General features: G+C 38.5%; 1 protein-coding gene across 1 annotated transcript in view; it reads right to left on the bottom strand.

Annotated features, from left to right (window-relative positions):
• The window catches only part of LOC134755134 (uncharacterized), a 95,535-nt gene that overhangs the window by 9,603 nt on the left and 67,445 nt on the right, over positions 1 to 18,487 (bottom strand). The window contains exons 14-19 of the mRNA XM_063691612.1: positions 14,744 to 14,826; positions 11,433 to 11,600; positions 8,017 to 8,253; positions 7,131 to 7,376; positions 4,453 to 4,556; positions 2,908 to 3,054 (exon numbers count right to left, since the gene is read on the bottom strand). Of these exons, the coding sequence (XP_063547682.1) occupies positions 2,908 to 3,054; positions 4,453 to 4,556; positions 7,131 to 7,376; positions 8,017 to 8,253; positions 11,433 to 11,600; positions 14,744 to 14,826 (985 nt within the window). The remainder of the gene's footprint in view (positions 1 to 2,907; positions 3,055 to 4,452; positions 4,557 to 7,130; positions 7,377 to 8,016; positions 8,254 to 11,432; positions 11,601 to 14,743; positions 14,827 to 18,487) is intronic.

Genomic DNA, 18,487 nt, shown 5'->3' with positions numbered 1-18,487 from the left:
CCACAGTAAATTCACTGCCATCTATCGACACACTTTAAAACTAAAAATGAAGATTTATAAAAATACGATAAAATGTATTCAAATATGGATAAATGTTTTTTTTTATTTGCATTAATTATTTATATTATTTTGACCCATGTTCTTTCACTGATATGCGTTAAAATTGTTAAATAATAACAAACGAAACCGTCAACGCCCTCTATACGAGAGTAGGCAAAAGGTAGTAGCGACATCTGATCGAGAATAAAATTTTCGTGATTTTCGAGGCACGTTTTTTCCTTAGACTGTATCCATCTATTACGGAGTAATATCTATCTTTGGTAGTAGGTACCTAATTGTAAAATATTTTATCTGGACTACAGTCCTCTAGCGTATCCATCTGTCAACTTTACTTTAAGTTCCGTCTCCGGGGACATTGAGATAAATTAGGGGTGAATTAGCCGCTTACTGACACAGACCGAATTCCACGCAGGCGAAGCCGCGGGAACAGCTAGTATATATATATCATATTTGAATCATTACCAAATAAGCTATCAAACTGTGACTAAACTTATTTTATATTTAATCAGTTGAAAACCTAGTAACAGAACTTAGTAACCGACTAGGTCAAGTTAATTAAGGTTAGAAATATTAACTTCATTGCTACGACTACAATACCTATACATATTTGAGATTGTTTACTCTTTTTATGTTATTTGAAACTAAGTATATTCTACAATTCATAAATGTAAAACAAAGCTCGGGCCAGTTTCGGAAAAGTCATAAAATTAATGACCAAAACTGTTTAAAATCTAAGTTAATTTAAGACCTTCATGACCATGAAGGTCATTTATCTTAGTAAATTATATTTAGCGCTCCGAAACCGCAGGTAAATGTGGTCAGTGTTATTGTTATGCTATAGCTGTCAGTGTCAGTGTGGCTGGAGTCATTTTTGGAAGGCATTTTTCTATTAGACCGCGAGCCAGGCGCAAATTTTGTCAGTCATCGCCTCCCGGGCGAAAACTCGTATAGTGGTTAACGGCTATGTATGATGAACCCTCGTGAACGTCAGCTGCCGCTCTGTTGGTGGGTTGAGGAATGGCAGCCACCGAAACGCGTAACACGCTAAGAATTTGCCATTCTGTCAGCAAAGTACTCACTTAAAGCTTTTTTAAAAGCAAATCTATTTGGAGGCTGTCTAGTTTTAACAGGGAGACTGTTTCAAAGGCGACCTACCTGAATGGAGAAAGAATTGGACATGTAACCTGTTCGGTGAGATGGTATAGATAGAAAAAGGTTGCCAGTAGAGCGAAGTTGACGGACACGAGAAACACCATAGTAGTAGTAGTTAAAGAAAGCTTTCAGATATTCGGGGGATCGAGGATCATTAATGACAGAAAAAAGGCTGCAAAGCATGCGAATGTTGCGACGAACTCGTATAGGAAACCATCCAAGTTTAGAGCGGAAAAAAGAAACATGGTCGTATTTACGGAGACAGAAAATAAACCGAATGCAATTATTTAGTAAGCGATCTAATTTGTTCAAGAGCTCTTCATTTAAGTCCGGATAACACACATCCCCGTAGTCAATTATGGGCAAAATTAATGTCTGTGCTAATAATATTATGGTTTTAACGGGTAAAAAGTGATTGAGTCTGTTAAGGGCGTGTAGAGAACCAGTAACTTTACGGCTTATATCAGCCACCTGAGTCTTCCAACTCAGGGTGCTGTCTATATAGATGCCCAAGTCATCGGAGTGCCATTGAAATATACGGGAGGTGTAAAATCGATTTTCGCAAGCTGACGTTCGCCGCCTATGACAATGGCCTGACACTTGGAAGAATTAACAAACAGACCGAACTTTTCAGACCAGCGCTGAATATGCAAGAGGTCCAGATTTAATTTGTTAACAGTAGCAGCAAGTTCAGTAACGCTACAATGATCATATAAAGTTGCAGGTCGTCGGCGTAAAGATGGTACGAGAAGCGAAGGTCCGGAGTAAGAAAATTGATGAAGATGGAAAATAACAATGGTAAAAGGATACCTCCTTGGGTCACGCCAGTGGCTAGGTCGCACCATTCCGACAAAAACTAGTGGCTTTCATAAAAACTAGTTCCTACGTTAATCTCGGGATTAGTTGTCAAGCGGACCCCAGGCTACCATGGTAGCCTCGAGCCGTGGCAAAAAAGCCGGGACAACGTGTGGAAGATGATGATGAAATTAGTGGGTGTATTTATGTAGGCGAGTAGGTGTCGCAGACAAAAGAATGTAGGTAAACATCAATATACTTAGTCCGTTTTTCAGGATACAACTGTTCAATAGACACACTGTCCTGACATTGTGTGACTGTGTGGATACACTGTTCGTTATGGGATGTATGGACAAGTACAAACGACATGCACGTTTAGATATCATTATGATGTCAAAATGTACGTCCGAATTGGCCTCCGGGTCACAAATAGCCGCTCCCCGACTCCATTCAAGCGTAAAAATAAAAGTTGACCACTTTAGTAGTGCTGGTGTGTGTGCAGTATTTGTTGAAGATATCGATGCGTACCTACCCGGCGCCACGTGCATGTACGCCGACTCGCTGATATTGTTGATGGGTGGAGTCGGACACGTAGTAGATGTCCATCAACTGCTTGTCGGTCTCAATCGATATTGACACGTTCTATGCGTAACTGTCCGGCGCCACGTGCATGTACGCCGACTCGCCGATATTGTTGATGGGTGGAGACGGACACGTAGTAGATGTCCGTCAACTGCTTGTCGGTCACAATCGATATTGACACATTCTATGCGTACCTGCCCGGCGCCACGTGCATGTACGCCGACTCGCCGATATTGTTGATGGGTGGAGACGGACACGTAGTAGATGTCCGTCAACTGCTTGTCGGTCTCAATCGATATTGACACATTCTATGCGTACCTGCCCGGCGCCACGTGCATGTACGCCGACTCGCCGATATTGTTGATAGGTGAGTCGGACACGTAGTAGATGTCCGTTAACTGCTTGTCGGTCTCAATCGATATTGACACGTTCTTATTCGGGCCCGTCTCACCCACGTATACCACTCTGAAATAGTACAATGTGCAACGAGGGAGGTATGTAAAATCTTGCAAACGAGGTAAGAAAAAGAGTTTTTTCACGACAGCCGCAGGCTGGAGTGAATTAAAGACCCGAGTTTGCAATATTTTTACCCCCGGAGTCCCACTTGTAAATAAAAAACTAAATTTTAAGTGAAATAACTCTTAAATACGGTGACATTTCAGACATTCATCCGCCATATTATCATTTTTTGACTGGTTAGACATCGAAGAGACCCATGGACCCGTCCGGCATTCAGCCACGATTGAAAATTGTGCAAACATATTTTAAACGGCTATTTAATTAATCAAATTAAATATTTTTAAACATAAACAATTCAATTAAATTATAAACGATTTTGTATGTATAAACTCTTTATTGTACAAAATACAGAACACAAATATGGCACAGAAATAGGCAGTAAAAGGTGAACTTATCCCTTTAAGAGATTTCTTCCAGTTAACCTTTGAGTAGATGAGAATTGATGAAGAACGGTAGACAAATATAGCGCTGCGTACAATAAGTAAAACTCATTTCATACCGTGACTTTTAACAAGTATTGAGTTAGTGACACAATAAAAAAAAAAACAATAACTCCCGTGGGAGTAAAATGGACTTTAGCTAGCTCCCTCTGCACTTGCGTAAATTAGCACGCTTACTGCGCAAGTGTGGTGAAAAATACTTAAATAAATCACTTAAATCAGTTATTAGTACATAATGTTGAATATATGTAGGTAACAATTTCCAGCTTAACGAAAATCGAACCGGAGTAGAATAGGTAGCGAGTGTAGCAACACTAGCAACCAAAGTAGAACTTATAATGACACACTGTTAACACATCAGCGTTACATAAACTTTAACATTTCTAACCAAAATTCTGCCAAACTTGTTGGATTTTTTTATATTTTTACAAGCTATTATTTAACTTGCAATGTACCTATGTAAGTACATACTTACATACTCGTACATAATTATGTAATATGTATGTAACACGTTTGTAAGAGTCAAATCTTGCAAGTTAAATTTGAGCCACTTCCCGGTTTCCGATGAAGCTGAAAATTTGCATACATATGTACCATTATGGTACCATCGAGCTGATCTGATGATGGAGACAGGAGGTGGTCATAGGAACTCTGTGATAAAACAAAGCAACCTAATTGTGTTTGGGGTTTTTAGAATTGTCTCGATGAGTATTAGTTGTCTGTGGAAAGAAAAGTACAGTCAGCCATAAAAGCTTGTACGAAAAATAAAATTTACCGTCACAAAAAAGAAGATGGACGTATATGTGTGAGATGTTACTTCTATTCTGTCGCTATTAATTTGCCGCGGTCGGTTACGGCATATCGTGGACGTCAACACGTCGTCACACAATTTATGAACACTTACTTCAGTTTAGGTTTCCCAGATAATGATTTGGAGAATGCGTTAGGGTCCATAAAATGAAACGATATGTGGTCATCTGAATCTTGTCCAATCACGACTGGCATGAACTGTAAGAGTTTAGCGGATGTTACATAGATTTAATCTATTTAGCGCTAATCATGCACATTCGGGTCTTTAGCTATCGGGCACTTGCGGGTATCGGGAGAACTATGGAAGCTCCGTTCCGACGTTAGCAGTGAATGAGTTCATGTTATAAAAGGGTGCACAAGGTTAGTAATGGTACGGTCTAACGTTAAGGTAGATAAAACATATCTATTATATTTATATATAAAGCCTGACCAGGAATATATGATCACGCGCCATGTTGCGGAATTTCACTGGAACTAATGTTTTCATACTATACTGAACTGTCACCCTATACATGAGAATGAACAGCGCCCTCTTGACAATGATCATATATTACTGGTCAGGCTTTATGTACATGCGTATGCTGAAAAGCAAACCAACTATTCGTCGTCAAATAATTATTATTGTTGATAGTCACAAAATCAAGAAGCGGTAGGTACAGCCATTAAAAAACTTTTCTATAAATTTTAAGTATGTACCTACCTTATTGTTAGGTAACAAAAAAATTGATAGATTGATTAAAGATTGTTCAGTTTACGAAGCAGATACGCTTACATATCATTTTAGTAGATCGGTAATTGGTCCAAAAGTTTCCCAAAAATCGATTTTGGCACATGTCATCTCGGATATGGATATATTTGGTATCAGTGCATTCAATATGATGTCCAGGCGGCTTAGCCAAAGTGACGATCGCTTGCGCTTCGCCATCGAATTGCTGTGTGTCTCTCTATCACTCTTCTATATTAGTGCGACAGTGACAGTTGCGTTTCGTTTGCTACGGTAGCGTTAACGATTGGCATGTTGTCTACGGGGCCTGAACACAAAGCAATCGTGAAGCGGAATCACTACTAACTTCTATATATAATAAACTTATTTTTTTAGGGTTCCGTACCCAAAGGGTAAAAACGAGACCCTATTACTAAGACTCCGACTGTCTGTCTGTCTGTTTGTCACCAGGCTGTATCTCATGAACCGTGATAGCTAGACAATTGAAATTTTCACAGATAATATATTTCTGTGGCCGCTATAACAACAAATACTAAAAACAGAATAAAATAAATATCTAAGTGGGGCTCCCATACAACAAACGTGATTATTTGCGGTTTGTTGCGTAATGGTACTGAACCCTTCGTGCGCGAGTCCGACTCACACTTGGCCGGTTTTTATAATTAACTACTATATGACCCAGAGGGGATTATTTTCTTTCTTGGCAGTACCCATACAGGAGTTCAACAATGCAATGTTTTTCAAAAGTAAAATATAATGTAGTTTTTATTTATTAGATACTTATTAGTCTTATTAACGTTACACATGTACCTATGTAAAAATAATCTTTGATTCCGGTTTGTGGTGTAGGTAACTGTAATATTACCTAACCGACAAAAATAAAATTACTGTTAAAAATAATAATTTTACGTAGGTGCATGTGTAACGTTAATAAGACTAATAAGTATCTAATAAATAAAAACTATCCTAAGACTATCGTAAATTGAATAGTCCCTTGAATAAAAATTCGTTGTTAATGAGCCTGAGCTACGCCATAATTTACACCATAAAATTTACGCTACAAATGTGAAGTGTGCGATACAAGAGACAAATTCATATTTACGATGTTTTCATTACTTACTCAAAATAAAAACAAAGGCAAAAAAGGCTAGAGGGCTCTTATTTACCGGTGTAAATAATCTATGGGGCATTTTCTATGAAAAGGGACCTTATTGTCGATGGCGCTTACGCCGCACAACGTCGCGCGGCATTGTATTTATATCGGAGCATCGTTTATAACGGCGTAAGCGCCATCGACAATAAGGTCCCTTTTCATAGAAAATACCACCTATAGGTACAGATCTAAAAATCGAGTTGTGGTCATATATTATCAAAATATTGAAATTCTACACAAAATTTGTAGGTATGTATTTTATTTCGCCCACACAAATTACAAATTAAACTTCCGTACAAATGAAACTTTTTTTTTGCTTTTTTTTTTATTGTTTTTCCTGTAGGTACTTGTAGTGTCAAATGACATTACTTGCCAAATTTCTTAGTTCTAGGTCAACGAGATGTACCCTATTGATTCCCTTGAGTGTAGAGATATGTAGGATACGGTTTTTGCGGCATAAACGGCCGTATCTTTTTTTAAACTTAGAAGTTTGATTTTTTCACAGCCTCAAGGGACTGTAGACCTGATAGTATATGGTTTTAATTTCAAGTCGATACCTCCACGCGTTCCCGAGATAAATGGTCTTGACAGACAGACATACGGACGGACAACAAAGTGATCCTATAAGGGTTCAGTTTTTTCCTTTTGAGGTACGGAACCTTAAAAACAACATCATGTATGGTAAGTTAGGTAATTGTTTAAAATGTAAAAATGAGCGCTATCTCGCCAACAAACTGCAATCGCAGTTTGGCGAGGAATATAATTATAAGAAAATTGTTGTGTTGTACATTGAGATAAATAAATTAAAAAAAAAAAAAAAAACAAGTCAGCAGCAAGAAATTTACGGTGACTAGTGAGCATTCTCATATTTAGGAATGTGAGAGATTATAATTACAAGTCGTGCAACAGTTTTGATGGTAGTGGTGAGTTGGTGCCGGCGCATGCGGCGGCCGTCGCATAAACGAGCGCAGGCGGCGTGCAGCGCGAGCTCCGCGTGCGGCAGCGGCGCCAGCAGCGCGCTGCCGCGCGCCGGCAGCAACACGCCCGCCGCGCCGTGCACCGTCAGCTCCACCGGACACCCCAGCGTGCTCAGCACCACTAGCCCTGACTGGTGCCGCCCCGGCGCCTGCAGCGTCGACCGCTGATAAGCGAAATTACTGCTTATATACATATAAGGTACAGCTTTTCCCAACTATATTCCCACTTATATTATAAATGCGACAGAAACTCTGTCCGTTTGTCTGCCTATTACTCTTCACGCTTAAACCGCTGAACCATTTTGGTATGGAGATAGTTTGAGGCCCGGCGAAGGACATATAATAGTTTTTATCAATCTTGATCATCATTCCACGCAGGCATAATGGCGGGTAGAAGCCAGTTTCATGTATATGTGAAATTGGAAAATGTTAAATTTGACTTAATTTATTTATACAAACTAGGCGAGGTAAATATTAAAGCCTGGGATTTATTATCCACATCATTAAATCCTAAAAATAATACAACATTAAACATTTCGGACGTGTAACTATGGATATTTAAATAAATTATTAACAGAATGCAAAAGCAGAACAAAAATCTGCGCCAGAAAATAACAGAAACAATGATAACGACATCCAACAAAAACAACGACAACGAAATACGTACTTTCACTTAAAAAGCTTAATCCGGAATTGTTGAAAAAGAAGTAAGTACCTAAATCCACACAGTAGTTTATTAGCCGAAACCAGATACAAGAGAATGAGATAAGATAACCTAGTCGGTACGGTACGGTATATAAGTACCTCGATGCCCACTTGGAGTATGGCGGCAGCAAAGAAAGCCATGGAGGCCAGCATGCCGCCGACGAACATCTTGGTGAGCGGCGGCAGGTTGGGCAGCAGCGGCCACGCGCCGCCGGGGCAGGAGGGGATGAGCAGCAGCACCAGCGCTGGGTTCAGCACCTGCAGCTGGTCCGGCATCAGCGTAACCCCGAATAACTCGTTGCGCAGGCGGGACGCTTGGAACGTCCAGCGAGAACCCTGTATGTAGCGGCGGAAAGATGCACTTGTAATTGTATCTGTAGTTTCAAATATTTGATACCAATCATCTACATTTTATCAGAGTATAAAAATGTACACATCCTACCAAAAACATTTCATGTAAAATGTTGCCAAGACGAAACCATAAGGCTCGCACTGTCAAAAAGTTATCAGATCTCTTGTAGAGCCAAGCTTCTAACTCTACATGCCCTAACTTCACAAACTCTACACCTTAGTCGAAATATGTGGCTTGGCCGTTTCGCTACCGTCACATGGGCTAAGGTGAAAAATGTATTCACTATAATAGTACATTTCGATGCTAGTGCGGAAAATATGTCATTACTTCACGAGTATCGAGATATCTCGGGACGAGTGAAGAATGACATTTCCGCACGTGTATCGAACGACGTTTTTTAACACAGTACAGTTGCGAAAAAATAAGAAAAGCAACAAGTAAGGAATGGAATTCGAAACTTTTATATTATTAATTCTGTGACATCATTGACAATGTCAATTTGACATTGACATTATGAAGAGGTGTTTTTTTTTAGCTTTTATTGAACTAGAATGGATGTTGTTATTATTATTGAACCCACTTCAATGAAAGTTTTTTTTTAAATGCATGTTCTATGACAGAAAGAATTGTAAGTATAAAACATTGTACTATTATTACCCAAGTATCGTTATTTACGATTATTTATGTATAGTAAATTTATAAAAACAATATCGAATGTTGCCTTTGGAAACTTAAAACATGCTTGCAGTAAGAAAAAACGCCTCGCGTTCCGTTCCATTCAGACAACTTATTAAGAACGGTTTTTCAATATCCAATATTAAAAAATAAACGTGTTATAATGATGAAGAGGTAAGTAATAAAATATGAAATATGTATATTTTTCGTATTCTCACATTAACAGTAGGTTTTTATGTTGATTACGACGTTTAAAGGAAACTAATATTAACACTCATGAATAAGTAGTCATGAATCGGAACAAGAATAAATTTAAAAAAACTTTGGAAAAGTAAAAAGCACTAGTTCGCGAAAACCAACTTTCCGCACGCTAAACAGCTACGTAAAGTAGCTCTTTTTGAGCAACTGTATTAAAAAAATATTTTGTATGTAACAAAACGGCCAAGCCACATATTTTAACTAAGGTGTGTCTACACCTTAGTTAAAATATGTGAAAATAGGGCCTGTAGAGTTAGAAGCTTGGCTCTACAAAAGATCTGAAAACTTTTTGACAGTGCGAGCCTTGGTTTCGTCTTGGCAACATTTTACATGAAATGGTTTTGGTGGGATTTCACTTCTTTTTGTTTTGCTTATGACAATCTTCCATCCCCTAATTTAAAGGGTTGGGGGTAAGTTACTATTAAAAATCCTGAAATTTCGTATCTGGGGGCATCTTTTATACAATCTGCTTTTTACTGATTACACCCTTTTCCACCCCCTTTTCACCCTTAAAGGGTGATTTTGGGGTTGAAAACTATTCTATATCATTCCCCATAACAAAAACTATCTACCTATATACATACCAAATTTTAACTAAATCGGTACAGCGGTTATTGATTTTCCATACAAAATTCCACCCCCCTTTTCACCCCCTTAGGGGCTAAAAATTTCAACTGTTTTGTTGTTTGTGTACTAAGACTATCTTACATAGCAAATTTCAGCTTCCTAGGACTTCTGGAAGTACCCTAAAGGTTTTGATGAGTGAGTGAGTGACGAAATCGGGGTTTTTTAGATATGAATAAAATCTAAAGTATAAGAGCTATGCAAAAGAAAATTTTTATGCTTAATAAGTCCACTATTGGCATCATATCCCGAGAATTTTGTTTATCTGGTGTAATCCAAACCCAAGTTATGAGGGTTCAAAAAAAACGACAAAGCGCTTCGAGAAAAGGTAGGTAGTGCCCTTGAACTTCGCTTTGCTCGTCTTGGCGGGGGCACTACCGTGCCCCCAGATACATATTCGAACAGATTAATCTGTAAAGCAAGTCTATTTCAGAATACATAACATTTTCTTGAAACGATTACCTATTTCGTAAGTTTATTACAAAAATAATTATAGCGAGAACCAAAGAGTTAAAATATGGTGAATTTGTAAACATATTCAATTCAGAACTGTTTTTATGCCATACAAGATTTCTTTTATTTTTATAAATTTCAAAAATAGTGCGATTATTTAGGTAGGTACTATTATTTTTTTCTGCGTGTATTTTTAGTTATAGTTTTTGCAATACCCTATCAGGGTCACATGTTGTGCCTGAATTTTGTAAGGTTTCACCCGTATTTGTACCAACATGAACGCAATAATGTTATTATTATTATAATTAATTCTCTGCCCTGACATTATGTATATTTCTAATTTATGTTTTGACGATCATTACCGAACGCGAATTCATAATACCTACTATTTTTTAATAATATAGGAGACAAACGAGCATACGGATTGCCTGATGGTAAGCGGGCACCGCCGCCCATGGACACCCACCCGCAACAACAGAGGGGTTGTAAGTGCGTTGCCGGCATATAAGATGGTCGACGGTCGCAGAATCGGCCGTGAAATACCGTAGGCGACAGTTCATTCCAGTTTAGCTGTACTAACTTATGTACTTATGTATGAACGTTAGCGTAGTTATCTTTATCGATATAGTATGCTTACGGACTTTATGTCAAAAATGCCTAATTAAAATGGATATATCCCATATATTGATAGTCGCCAGCAGCATGCCGAGATGGGGCCATTTTCGTGACACTTTATTTTCACTGTGTTCTTTTAATGTACCTATTGACTAGCGTGTGACTAGAGTTAAGTTCAATGTCGAGAAGATCGGTTTATAAAATTTATTGCTGGGAAGATCGTCATAGGACAAGAATTTCGTATTTGTATACTCGTACGTTCGGCGCTTAGACACAGTCGGAAAGGAAGAGTTTCACTCCTTTTTCTGTACCGACTTTCTGTAAGTGGAGTAGGTATGTGCACAAACGCAAGAGTTAAAAGCGATAAAGAGCCTGCTGGCGGTCTTCCCCACATCGACCTTAATATTATAGACGCAACTTCCATTCCGTGGACTCTGAAAACCACGATAAATGAATGGTTATGTAAGCAGACCAATCACAAACACAGAAATGTAAAATAAAAAGTCGGATACCGTTGTTTTACAAAGAGATTTTGTACCTGCTGATCAAATAGAGACCAAAAGATGGGCACTGGTAGGTACAAATACAAAATAGAGAAGACGATCTTCATGTCCGCGACAAGCTTACTTCCATACTTGTTTATGGAATAGTCAAGCCAATGTGCCGGCGGTGCACCGCCCTCTCGAAGTCGCATCTTCGCAGCATACTGAAATGTATTTTTTTTAATACGTTTGCAATCCCCATACAAGAAATGTTTTAAACAATATACTGTTTGAGACTGGTTTGAAAGTCTTGCCTACCCAACACCGCTTTGCAATAATAAACTCATCGATTTACATTTTAGAATATTAAACTGCAACAAAGAGACGTACACGTACGTACATAACGAACGTGATAGGTATTCTTGTTAAAACACGCCCTCTTTTAGAAAAAAAATACCAATAATTGGTATAAAATGACTGTGCAGGCTATCTATTAAAAATGGCGTAGGTAATATTAATTATGATTCAACGACTGCACCACCTCATCGACTATAAAATCTGGGGGCTTAGTCAAGACGACAATCGTTCACAAAGAAACGAAACGAAACGTTACCTATCTGTCTCTATCGCACTTAATATGTAAGAGTGATAGAGAACGATTGCCATCTTGACTATGCCCCCAGGTTCACTTCTTCTTCTTACAGTAGGTAATACCATTGTATAGTTAGGTACCGCACAACGGAGGCCGCTTGAATACCTATGTGACACGTTCTTATTGCGCTACGAATAAGATCGAGTTTGATAACATATTATTGCAGGTTTGGTGACTACATATTATAAAACTACGAACTCATTTAAAAAGATTCTTGGAAAAAGTTAAAACTACTATATTTTATTGTATCAATCTGGTATCTACAAACAAAATAGCGAATTCCAAATGGTCCTAAATGTAGTATAATGTCATTACTACAGCTGAAAAGCTAAAAGAAAATTTTACTGGAAGAAACAGCCTACGAAGAAACGTAAGTCGTAAAACCAAGCATAAAAATGACAGGTCTGTGCGTAAAACACAGAAACGTGTATGGATGGTATAGAAAGGATGCCAATCTCTTATGGCAGAATTGTTGCAAAAGTGACCGCTTTCAGCTTTAAATAATAGTTCCTAATCTCTCCGGTGGCGCTAGTTAGGCTCTGGGACATGAGTATAACATGAACCATAATATAAGGCAACAAATAACCCGACCAAATTACGTATGTTATTTTTGGTAGTATTTTGGTGTATGGTGGCGCCGCCTAATTACTGTTTTTGATGGACACTTTTCATACATAGAGATTTGGCTCCTTTATGTGACAACTGACAATGACATTTGAAATCATAGACATAGTATAGTAGGTATAGACATGAAACCGAGCGACCAGGGGTAACATAAAGACATTATTCATGTATTGACAGGTGTTAATGTATGGCAGCATAATCCTTTTTCTCTTTCACTCTTATAAATTTCGGTATTTCGCCATCGCCTTCTACCTATGCTTCCATAACCCGAACATGAAAAAAAACCCGGTCGGTGATAAGGACAAAGCATGGCACTATTTTCTTTTCCTCTTATAGGAATCGCAATAAGACTATCTTTCTCTATCAAAGAGTGTCAGGCCCATGTTTGAAATGTATGACAATTGAGAATCTATGACAACCGGACACAAAAGGGGATATTACGCTCTTCCGGTTCGAGCGCCATCTTGATAGTTAGCCTCGTGATTAATTACTTTGTGTTTTGCTCATTAATATTTATTAAAGTGTAATATCGATAGCTTATTATACAGTAACCTAATGTGGTAGTGTGCAGTGAATGGAGAATTAATCTTGAAGCGCGTTTAACCACCATTTTGGAGTCAACGGCCGGTAGTCCACGTGCTTCTTGTAAGTCCAGCTATATATCGACTTACAAGAGCTAACAAATCACCGTACACTGTCTTGTACAACCGTACAATTTTTGTCGTATTAAAGCTCTTAATACCTTGATACTGGCGAAATAATCCTACAGTCCTACTTGGACGGAAGCCATAATTTTAAAAGAAGAAGAAGGGGATATTACGCGAAACTCTGCGCAGGGGGCACCACTACGACAATCTGAGGGTCTATCGCGAAACAAGAAAATCGAAATTTCGTTATCTAACATCTCGGTCACTCTTGCATATTCGAGCGATAAAGAGGCTGATATAGCGAAATTTGGAATTCGCGTTTCCCGCTGCCCTCTGTAAACAAACCGCCTTGATGCATCAATGTCATACTTTTATTATCTCTGAAAACTTGTCAAAAACCTGTTAAAGGTACAGTATGTATATGTTACTCTATGGTTTACTAAAAAGGCTAGTGATGCACTCTTGTGGCAGAACATTGCAGTAATATCCCCTATTCAAATTTTATACATAAAATATATTTTCCCCTCACTAGCTCGGAAAGCCGTAAAAGACGCGGGCTTTAAAACAAGCGGGTAAAAACACATTTTATCCACTAGCGGGGAAAGTAATTTTACCTTGGAGCGTGTTTAAGTAGCTTTTGGTAGATAACAAAACGTAAAACGCTCATAATAATGGTTCGTTTAATATTAATTATCATAAATTAAACAAATGGTTTGAGAATTTAATAAAAAAAATACCAAATTTAGCTTTATTTAATGATTTTAAGTCATAAACCTTAAAATTGCATAAGAAACATATGTTTTTTTTTTATAATGATGTTGAATATAATTCTGAACGCACAAGTTGAGTCGATGCAATTTCAAAACGCATCGTCAGAAATGTCAACATTGTCAACAAAAATTTTACTTTTATTTATGGATGGTAGAGAAACTTTTATTGATGATGATTATAATTAACCTGATGATGATTATAATGTGTACAAATAAAGACTTATTTTTTATGAGCTGTTTTTTGCATGTTGCACTTTCCTCGCTATAGTGAGGTAAAAAGATTTGTGTTACACACGGGTGCAAATGTATTTTACCTACTTCTCGTGTGTTGACACACTCGCTACGCTCAGGATTCTATTTTAGAACCACTCGCCTCGCTCGTGGTTCAACTGTAGAATCCTTTCGCTTGTAAAATACAACTTTGTACCCTTGTATAACAAATAACTATAGGTATTTTATCTTTACAGTCATAGTAATGACGTCACAACTCACACCTAATAGATGACACCTTTTAACGATTTTCTAAGAAAATAATGAAAAAAAAAGAAATTACTTATTACTTACAGGAAGGTCAGGATGCATATTCAGTGTAATTATTTACCGAAATCGTTTTCGATTAAGCCCACTTTAAAAATGTTGATATGTTGTCAATTGGCAAGGACCCAAGGACTCACCCACGCACACGAGACGAATTTCAATGTTACGTTTTCGCGGGGCTGTTTTATTTTGTACCAGCCTCTTCCCGCGGCAAAGATAACTGAAAACAAAATATCAAGTTGCGGAATGATTTGTGGTATTTTCTATAAAAAGGGACCTTATTGTCGATGGCGCTTACGCCAATATTAACGATGCTCCGATATAAATACAATGCCGCGCGACGCCGTGCGGCGTAAGCGCCATCGACTATAAGGTCCCTTTTCATTGAAAATGCCCCATATCATATTATATTATGTAGATACCTAGGTTACTCTCTCATACATAAGGAGAAATACTTCCATATTTTATTTCATTACTATCATTAGTATGATTACCTACGAGTGAATCTGTTTTGTTGATAATTTTTCGCATTTCGTTCATCTTTCTTACACTTTTTGTTGAACATAAGCTTGTCTCTTTCTCTTTCATTCGTAAAGTACGTGCACGATTAGGTGCGTCTAAAGAGCGACTGTACGATTTGTACAATTTAAGTGCTTCAATTTTGAAACAGCAATAACCTATTTGGAGTTATAGTATCATTGACGTTACGTGGCGTAGTTAAATTTACTGATGTGCCGTCGGTAAGTCTCCAAAATTGCGAAATTTCCACATGGTAAATATTCGGAAAGTTCTCTTATTTTTGTATGGGAATCGAAATTATGCATTAAAAAAATGAAAGTTTCCTTTGTTTCCTGTGAAAGTTTCCTAAAATTTCCGAGTACTTTTTGAAAATTTTTCGCAACGTAGTTAAATCCAACACGGAAAAATTTCGAACGTAGAATTAAGCAATTAAGGTAGCTATAGTTAGAATTTAATAGTCAGTAACGAAAGTGGCTACGCTTAGCCAACTATTAAATGTTCTTTATTTTCTTAAGATGAAAGTTATGTGCTAAGATCTTTTTGAACACCTCTTCTGCTTAGCTACTTTTGCTGACGACTGTGCTTTTAATTCTAATGGATGTAATTACCTATACATTTACCTTTAGTTGAGTAATGATAGCTTGTTAAACTGTTTTAATATCGGATTCTAATATTATGAGAGTTCATTGCCATTTTCACTACCTAATCATCTTGAGATGACAAATCAATGTATCGACATTTTGACGACTAGGAACACATATATGTAGAGTGACTGAATCAACGCCAAAGTGATCCTTCGTTTGATATGTATATAATGTTCATGAATTCCTTTTTAACAATGTATCCATAAATAAAAGTTCATTTTCTTTGTCGGTAAATTATATATACAATATACGTATCTATATATATTTTCCAACATAGTCGTCATCAAGAGTAAAAAGGTGCAAAAGTCTCAACACTCTCAGTAGTTAGTTTGTGCCGGTTCTAGCCCCTCCTCCTCCTCCCGTTCTAGACCAAAACTTTTCCGCTAGGGGGCGCCACTAGTTAGTTTGGCAAAGATCCGTCAGATGGCGCCACTAGTTAGTTTGGCAAAGATCCGCTAGATGGCGCCACTTGCTAGTTCCATAAAAGTCCGCCAGAGGCGCCACTAGTTAGTTCTAAAAATATCCGCTATGAAATGTATAGATGGCGCCACTTGTTAGTTCCGCAATGATCCCCGCTAGATGGCGCCACTGTGTATGTGTAAGAGCGCCTGTTGTTATTTTCATAGCAAATCCGTTAGATGGCGCCACTTGTGAGTTCCATAGAAATCCGCCAGAGGCGCCACTAGTTAGTTTGGCAAAGATCCGTGAGATGGCGCCACTTGTTAGTTCCGCAATGATCACCGCTAGATGGCGCCACTTTGTATGCGAGTTATCGATTCGCTTAATGGTTCTCGATGAAATGTATAGATGTCGCTAGAGTCAGTGGACGTGGAAGTTTTAGTTCCAAAAACATCCGCTACAAAAAGGTATAGATGAGCTGCCGTCCGAGTAGTTCTAAAAAAGTTCGCAGCTAGTTAGGCAAAGATCCGTTAGAGGAAGCTACGTTTCAAAAGTGCGCTAAGAAATGTATAGATGTCGCTAGAGTCAGTGGACGTGGAAGTTTTAGTTCCAAAAACATCCGCTACAAAAAGGTATAGATGAGCTGCCGTCCGAGTAGTTCTAAAAAAGTCCGCAGCTAGTTAGGCAAAGATCCGTTAGAGGAAGCTACGTTTCAAAAGTGCGCTAAGAAATGTATAGATGGCGCTCGCTAGCAGCACTGAGTACACTTTGTAAGCTAAGTTTATAAAGAAAAAAAAAAAGAAAAAAGTGACGGGGTGGCGCATCCATGCACAGTGGCTAAGGTCGGATTCGAACCGGCGCTATTCTTTAGCTAACCGGGCTAACGTCTCTCATTCATGATGATGAACCCTTAGGCCACCTCGTCACTGTATAACAGGTTCAAATTTCGAGACTATATGTGAGCAGCAGCAGCAGAATCATAGTAGGACTAGGCGTTGTGTGAAATTTGCAGCGAGTCCTACTGGAATGTCGGAATGTGGCATCACAGCAGTGACACGTGCAAATGAGGTATGCACCCAGACACCCCGCCCCCTACGCCCACTCAGCCGCGTACGCATTCCATGATTACGTCATGCGTCTAGACACCCGGCGCATGACGCAAGTTATTCTCTCGCCCAGTTGTTGTCGGCCAGCCAACCTCACGCCACGTCTCGCCGTACGGTGTCGTTTGAGCTCGCGATTCGTAAACAATATTTTTATAAAACAGTCATCTTACTACCATATTCTACTACTACTACTATTCCAGTGTCACAACGAATATCGCGTTATAGTCAATAACGATGGATCTGCAAGCTTCATCACATGCCAAATGTAAGTTTTTATTTCAATTATATACAAGTTGTACTAACATGTTGAGTATTTAAACTCTGTTCTATGTAATTTGAAAATCTATCACTTTTACACTTGCTTACTTTTAATATAAATAATTACAATATTTTGTATTATATCTTCCCCAGCTGCAGCTGACACGACTGACGGTACCAACACCACCACCACCACCACCACTTGGTGCTGCCAGTGCTGGTTGTCCACCATTAAAACAGGCGGCGGCGGCGTCGGCGGCAGTGGCTGTAGCAGTTCCACTTCTCAATCGCCACCAGCAGCAGCAGCAGCAGCAGCAGCAGCACAACCGATGACAACAACAACAAAAGCACAAGACGATGGGGCCATGTACTGCTGCGATACCGAGAGCGATACCAGCAGCAGCAGCAGCAGTGATGAAATGAAAATCAAGTGGCTAAAAGCGTTCGAGGACAATACTCTGATTAAAAGATGGCGCCTGCCCATGGCATTACACACATTTAGAGGGGAAGTAGCGAAATTGTTGAAACGTATATATTTCGAAGGTCACCATGCAGACGATTGTCATGTTTACTGGTTAATTGTAATGTGGTATGATTTAAACGATACAGTGGAAGAGATTGTGGAAGACGCTCAAATCAACTATCAAGACTGGATTGTGTTATTAGGCGGTGTTAAAGCGGAACTTTTTTCACGTGCAGTGTTCAATATGAAATCTTTTAATTGTTTGATCAATGTTATATTTTGTGTGGTAGGTCCGAATATAATAGCTTCCGGTGATTATGAATGTGTGTAAGAGTCCTCGTACAGATATAGATGTTTTTTTTCCCATTCTAATTGTTTAATTTTAAATTGCTAGCTCGCTGCGAATGTATAAATAGGTACTACACAATTATAAAATAAATATATATATATATATATAGAGAGATGTTTTTATTGAATGAAACCTCATTGACT

This window comes from Cydia strobilella, chromosome Z, assembly GCF_947568885.1.
Source record: "Cydia strobilella chromosome Z, ilCydStro3.1, whole genome shotgun sequence".
NCBI classification, from domain to species: domain Eukaryota; kingdom Metazoa; phylum Arthropoda; class Insecta; order Lepidoptera; family Tortricidae; genus Cydia; species Cydia strobilella.
The sequence above is the reverse complement of the archived record's forward strand: the minus strand, read 5'-3'. Positions and strand labels throughout refer to the sequence as shown.